The following is a 7,531-nucleotide window of genomic DNA, read 5'->3' on the forward strand; positions in this document are numbered from 1 at the left end:
TAAGTTTTAAATACTGCGATGTAGAAGTGAGCAGTGAAATTAATTTTACATTTTTTTATGCTTTAGTTTCGAAGATAATTTGGGGGTGTTGAACTTCCACCTCCCTCTCGGCACGCCCATGCACTGAAAAGTTTGATATTCTAATCTAAGAATGCCATTCCAGTTCACAGAGAAATTGGCTTTTGGAAATCCCAGTCATGCATTTCCACCTTGTAGGAAATCATAGGATGGTTAGTATGTGTCAGAAGTGTGAATGGTTGCCACCCGGGAAATTCTCTTGGAATTGTTACAAGAGAGGCTTTCACCGATGATTACGCACCTTGATAGAAAAAGGCAATGCGACACTTCAAGAGTGAAAAGTTGTGTTCTCAGCTCAGAGCTTGGTTGACCTAAATATTGGTTCGTAACGTTGAATTTTTAAACTTTAGCCATTCTTATTTGCCAAGGCACTGCATTTTTAACTTGCCCGTCACGATGGCCGAGCGCATTAAATGTTCGATTCAGAATTTTAAAATTCCGGGTTCACACTGCGGTTGTTGAGTCGGTAGACTGTTTGTTGTTGCATCAGTTGAAAAACTAGTCGCAAGCGCATGGTCCAAGTTGCTTAAAAGTTGTCTCACTGGAATGGCACGATGCGATGCTTAGAGGAGGGGAAAGGAACTTTCTCTTGAGTTAATTTAGTACCTGCCTGGGATAGGATATCTTCAATTTTATCTAATCATTCAACCTCCCCGTCTCTATGAACATAAAATGGTAGAATAACATAACATAACCTGTGGCTCTACAGCCCTTAAAGGGCCTTGGCCTATCTCCTGACTGCCAGTCTGCCTCCCACAATCCTACCTCGAGGTGCGGAGATCTTCAACCGGTAATGGGGTGAGCACGTCGAACCCTTAGCCGATACAGGAGATTTCCCAGACCGGGTTACACTACTCACTCACTCCCCAATTTCCTCACGATGGTGGGTTGCCACCGGTCCTATACACAGGCCGAAAACCCAGAGACTGAACCCAGGCGGACTCGAACCCATGCCGTCCAAAGCACAGCGCCTTAGACACGGAGGAGAAAAAATTGCTAGAATAGCAATGTAAAATAAGAAATAAAAATATGTTGTGGGATTCGAATCCCCTATCACGAAGATTCCTTGTGGTGAAATTCCAGATATATTTATAGCTGTAACAGACTGACACGAGCATTACATACATAGCACGTATTAAAAAAGCGAGCCTCTCCGGTAGCATAGTGCTAACCTACCCCGATTAGCCTTTTTGTGCATATACTCGAACTCCAAAGATCATGTAAAACACTGGATCAATGGACGAACAATTCCTAATCCATCTAGCGTAAGAAATTTAAGGTGGTAGCAACAGTAGAAACGATAGTAATGAGGGATAAAGCATTGTTCGAATTGTCCAGCACCATAGGCCTACTTCACATTCGTGTTTAGTAAATAACAATATAATCAACTTGAGTGTGGATGGAGAAAGAACAAATGCTTAACCGAACACTGTTGTATATAACAATGTAAATTAGGAAAAATACGATGATTATATTGCTACTTATGGCGCTGGAGTAACTCTTAAGACATATGCCAAAGCAACGCGGGAGAGAAGTAAAATATATGGTTAATCTTACCAAAGCTTATTCAACTTACAGTCGTGGCAGAGCCAAACTTTCCCGTAAATCGCTAGATTTTCACCTGAAAAGTAGTTTGGATTTGAAAACTGTCCACAGCCTCGAGTTCGCTGCCGCGTAAACCTCCATGCATTAATTCGCCAGGAGCATTTCAAGGTCAATGGGTATGTGCTCCATGGAAGCAACGTACCGGCGAAGGAATGGTGTGGGTTTAACCGGCGAGAGAGAGCACACCTAGATGGAAGGAATTCCTTCCAACCGCCGTCGTGTGGCAGGACCGGTTCTGCACTTCGTGCTGCTTATGCCCCGGGACGTTATTCATTTGTCACGTCGAACAATCGTGAGCGCTTAATTGCTGCCGCCCCCGCGTCTGAGAGATCGTATTCCGGCAGAGGAGTCTCGCACATCCCCTAATTAAAGAAAAAAAACGTTATTCACTGGGCAAAATTAAGTTTTATTTTCCCCCACCAACTTTCTCTTTTAATGAGGTGATCTAATTTTTACTTCGCCATGCTAGTCTCGCTCAACCTGCTGACACTGGGCTTTGCCAACTAGTTGGGCGGATCTGTAACCAAAAGCTCCTGGGTTAGACTCCCGATTTCCTGCAGAAACCATGGGAGGATTGGAGGTGGGCGTGGGAGCCCCCGAAGCATATTGGGTCTTCTAATGCGTTGAAAATAATTCCCCCAACATTTCTTTCTCAGTATTTAGAATAAAACTTGTTCTCATTAGTAAATTAATCAATCTGAATGTGTTTTATTAAGAGAAATTACTATTACTGGAATGCAAAATTGGGAGGAATTATTATTTTTTTGTTGCTGAATAGATTGGTTCTTGGTTTTCGATAATGATGATTTAGCGAGAGGAAGTTAACTGAAACTACAGGACATTGGCAGATAAAATGGGGTGGGATTACCCCACCTACTGTGGCACCTCTAAAAACAATGCAATAAATCTTATACATTAACCCCCCCCCCCTAGGAGAGGAAGCTGTTAATGCGGTATGAGAAAAAAAACTAATAAAAATGTGACTTGAAATTTCTAACATATGCCATGGAGTAGCACAATTGTAATTTATGAGGCAGTATGCCGCTAAAAACTGGGACATGCATGAGCTCAGGTGATTGCAAACAACAGTGTTGTATGTTACCAATCGCGAAATTACGACACAGCATCATTAATTTATGGTTTTGCTCGATAATTTTTTTTTTCAATCTATGAAGGGGCATTCTTTCACGGTGTTTATGTTATTAAAGTTATGGATGCTCGACTTTTGGTTCATTCTAAAGAACCATCAGTCTTTCGTATCGTGATCTGAACCTCCTCATTTTCTCAGTTATCTCCAACAACAGTCGTGAAGAGATGCATGTCTAACCTTGTAGCAAACAGGATAGTTCGAGAGGATGTACCGTTTCCTTATCACTATAAGTTATCCATTATAAATATGGGACAGTTCCTTTAGCGCCCCACGCTATCACATCCTGTGGGGAACATGCTCCATCAGATAAGCGTCAAGTGTGCATTTTAGGAAATGGACAGAAAAAGTTACATGTGTTAGTACTACGAGTTTGTTCCATTGCACCTGTGTTTTGTTCACACTGAAATCTTAGTATTGTGCGTAGATGTGCATGCAAAATGTGGGAATGGAAAACAACTGACATCTGTGCATACAAATGTATACTCACCACATTTAGTAGTGCCTAATTCGCTTCTTTATACAGCACTTTTGTCCAAGGTACAGTTCAACTGACATTGTTAGATTGTTTTTAAGTATATTTTCTATTACTTCGAGTAATTAATCTTTAATTCTTCTTAGTGAAAGTGAAAAATTCTCTCATTGATTTTACAAAGCGTTAAAATGAGTGCATCACCATTGCACTGTATAAATTGCATAGTTTTGCTGAATTCGTTGACGGTACAGTTTCCTGTTTCTTTATCCATTACCTCGTATGGGCAAGGCGGTCCGCAGAATTGTCGCCCTTGACATGTAGCCCCTCGAGAATTATGTCGAATTCAGATTTCAATGTAATATAAAATGTTTCAATACGCGGAACCCGCACGAAAGAGAGATATTTGACACCAAAGTACCTATCTCGGAAGTCTTTCGCGGTTTTTATTCCTGAAACCAGTAAGTATGCACACCCAAATAGCGAAAAAAAAATACGAGCACGTGATAACGCCACCAAACGTAGCACTCCTAACCTAACAAAAACGTCGAAAATTCCAATCAGCGTAAATCTCTCCTAACCTAACATAAAATTTATAAACACTAATAAATCTAATAGTTCAAACGATAGTTTCACTTTTATTTGTTTCATAAGTTTTCACTCCGCGTTTTATTTTATTTTATAACTTTTAATGTAAAATAATCAATGTTCATTATAAATCTTTGACTGCTGTCAATATTTTGTTTTTATGAAGACGCCGGTAACGTCCAGTCTGGTGCTGTTTTGGATTCTCGCATTGGGTGCAATATTCACTTGCGCGAAGCCTTCGATATGGTTGGGTATGGTGCGGGGTCCAGCTTGCAACAAACGCTAAAACTAATTACTAACAGGTCTAAATCTAGCCTTCCTACTTAACAATTCCGCTTAGGTCTATTAATGCATAGGTGGTTAACTTACGAGGGCCAGGTTTAGAGCTCTTAGGAATTAGTTTTAGCGTTTGTTGCAAGCTGGGTGTAGCCCGCACCATACCCGTGCTGAGGTAACAGAGGTACTATACTTCACCATAACACATCTCCGCGAGCTAAAAATACAGAAAAAGTTCACAAACAACAATCTTCATGACCCATGCAATTTTCTTAACTTTTAACGAGGGTTACTCTGATACAAGCAAAGATTCCTCCTCCCCGATAACCTAGGGAGAGGGGTTGGGTATTGCTAATGGCTCATTGCACGATTGAATACACGAGACAATTTACGTTCATTTTTTCCTGTAGCGGTGACAGGAAATTCCTAGGCTGATCAAGCAAATAAATAGCCAATTACACAATCTGTTCAGCGTCATCTCTACGGTATCAAATTTCCAGAATGTGGTCTCACGGCTGTCACGAACATCAAGACATCGAGTCGGCTGGTTCTAAATTTGTCTCGAGCTCCCCACGGCTGCGTTTCCTTATCCTGCTCTCTCGGCACAAGTTCCCGTTGGTAGAAAGTGTTATTTATCCCCTGCTAGAATCTGAAATTCGAGTACTATTCCCTGTAGCAGAAACGTGCAACCTTTATTTATGACAATCCTGTTGAAGTGTGTGCATTATCATTATCAATGAGCCTTCTAGTTCACAAGAGAAACTGTCTAAAAATATCGCAACCGGTAAACTAAGACCAGATCTTTAGGATAAATGATTGAGTGTTAAACAAGCTACACAAACCAGTACATAACTGAAATACGAATTGAAACATTTTTCTTGAGGTAACGGTACAATAACAGTCAATGAAGAATACTGCATAAATGTACTACGTTTCTGTGGTCATTTACAAAACCAGATATACCGTTTGCTATTATACACTGTCACTGTATTAAAACAAAAGACTAATTGCAGGTCAGCTCTACTTTTGCACAAAATATCAAAAACTAAAGAAATAAAACGTATCGCGTATGACCAGATTAATTTACACAATTAATATGAATGAATTGTACCTATGAGGATTGAGAACTCTTTTTCAAGGACGCAAATTCCTCAATTCTATTGTGCATTTCTATTCACAAGGTTAAGTGCAACATAACAGAGTAATTGACGGACTAATATATTGCGCCGACGGGGGGGGGGGGCTTCACATTAGTAATGGTGTCTTGGAATGAAAAGGTCTTGCTTTCGATTCACGATCTGCACAAATCACACCTGAAACTGTAGGTAGGACAATAGTCCCAATTAACAGTAATGCCTGTGTTAACAATAACACTTCGAATTTAACAAAAACTTACTGCTCAGATAGTCTAATCGGGAGCAATATTCAGCACCAAAATATTATCATAAAGTTTTATAAGCACTCAGTATTGCTCATTTTTTTACTTATACGAAGAACTCACTGCACAAATACAATAACGTTGGTTACATTGGATTAATGCTGCATCCTTCAAATATTTTTTTCAGCTGCTATATCAATGCTGTCAACACGAATGGTGTGATGTCACATTTCGTGTGAACGAATCAAACTGTTTTAACTGCTCATTTCTTCAGAGCTTACAACAACGATACAATACACTTGCTAACCGAGTATAATGAAGCACTGAATGATGTTAAAAACAAATGATTGTGCCAATAAACGTAAGAGACATGCAAAAAATATTGAAACAGTCCCTTGCACTTACCTTCTGGATCAAAAGGGGTTGCCCGAAATCCTTCCCACCTTGGAGTCGAAAGCCCCAAGGTGTAGCATCGAAACGAGAGAGTTTAACGTTGATCAGCTGTGCCATGTTGTCTTCTTTCTTTTCGGTATCCTTCTACTTCAAACTGTTGTCAAGTAAAAACAATATTCGTGTTGTGCAAAGCCCGGTATCGGTCGGACACAGGTGTTGAACTGTTACCTTGTCGGAGGGAGTCGCAAGACTCTCGTAGGAACTTGAACTGACGTTTCGTCTGCTAGAGCCAGTTCTGCGCATGCGCCGAGCGGCGTGTCCATCCGGAACAGCAGAACAAACGGATTGCGTCGAGTGTTGCTTACTCTCGCTACTATTTGCGGGAACACATAAATAAACCAATGAGCATTTCTTACATTTCTCCTCAAAGAATAGGGGGGGGGGACACCGGCGATATAACAACACAGAAGACTTAGTGTTTTATTAATTGGGAGTTTACTATTACGTCGATTGTTTCTTCTATGGTCAGTGTAGATTCAGTGAAACTACTGTAATGGGCTCTTGTTGAAGGTTGCATTCCGGCATCCAAATGGAACAACCGCAGCAAATGTAAATTAAAACTTGGGTAACGTCATTTTTATTACCAATTTAGGCTTTTACAAGACCCAGGGGCGCCGACTTGTCAAAATTATTGGGGGGGCTCTGCTCACTGAAATAAATTAATAATTGACTCACTCCCTCCCTTTTTTAAGTTTTGGCTTCAGTGATCGGAATCTCGTAAAAGCCCATGAATTCCTCAAAAATATTAACATTTTTATTTATAGTTCGAATGCAAAATGTTAATTGTTCACGGATGGATATGTCACAAATTTCGTCAACCATAATAGCAAAATATTTCAGACTTTTAATATCTGCTACCACGGAGCGCAAAACCGATCTCCCTAATATATAAATGATCTCGTTCTGAATGTCATGTGAGAGCCATTTGTAATACTCAAAATTATATACTTAGTATATAGTAATAATTCATGTGTTTTGCTGTCTCTGGTCATAGCCCCCCCAAAGTAGATGGTTTAACGGTCTCAGCCCCCCAAAGTTGATTGTCTAGAACATTTCAAATGTGTATTTAAAGTTAAGTTCATGTGGCACAATTCAGAGTAAACTTTACAAGAGAAGCAAAATTATTTGGGGGGCTCTGCCCCCACATCGTTAACATTGGGGGCTCGAGCCCCCCCCCAAGCCCCATGGAGTAGGCGCCTATGGCAAGAGCCTTCTGATCACATCTGAATTAAGTGTCCTGTCTTATTTACGATAATAACCCATAAATTTAAATATAATATACATACCAGCTAAGAGAAGCGGTTGCTCAGTCGTTAGGACATCTGCCTACCATGCGAGGGACCCAGGTTCGATCCCCGGCGGGAGAGAACTGGGATTTTTTCCACCTGTTCAAGCGGCCCACTCAGAGTCGTATAAAGTGGGTACCTGGAGGAAACTCTGGCGGATAAAGGCGGCCACGGGCTTGGTGCTGATCACATCACCCCCACCTTCGGCCGTGATCAAGAAAGTGCGAACACACGTACATCCCTATACG

General features: G+C 40.8%; 1 protein-coding gene across 19 annotated transcripts in view; it reads right to left on the reverse strand.

Moving 5' to 3' along the window:
• Zasp52 (Z band alternatively spliced PDZ-motif protein 52) overlaps positions 1-6,204 on the reverse strand; it is a 145,231-nt gene extending 139,027 nt beyond the window's left edge. For 13 of the 19 annotated variants that reach the window (XM_083111564.1, XM_083111620.1, XM_083111587.1 and 10 more), the window contains exon 1: positions 5,950-6,203. In XM_083111564.1, the coding sequence (XP_082967690.1) occupies positions 5,950-6,054 (105 nt within the window). In that variant the 5' untranslated portion in view covers positions 6,055-6,203. Of the gene's footprint in view, positions 1-5,949 lie in introns of all 19 variants that reach the window. The other 6 variants (XM_083111571.1, XM_083111568.1, XM_083111577.1 and 3 more) reach the window with 2 other exon arrangements.
• Between the last annotated feature and the right edge of the window lie 1,327 nt (positions 6,205-7,531).

The sequence above is a fragment of the Lepisma saccharinum genome, chromosome 1 (genome assembly GCF_977018435.1).
Source record: "Lepisma saccharinum chromosome 1, izLepSacc3.1, whole genome shotgun sequence".
In the NCBI taxonomy this organism is placed as follows: domain Eukaryota; kingdom Metazoa; phylum Arthropoda; class Insecta; order Zygentoma; family Lepismatidae; genus Lepisma; species Lepisma saccharinum.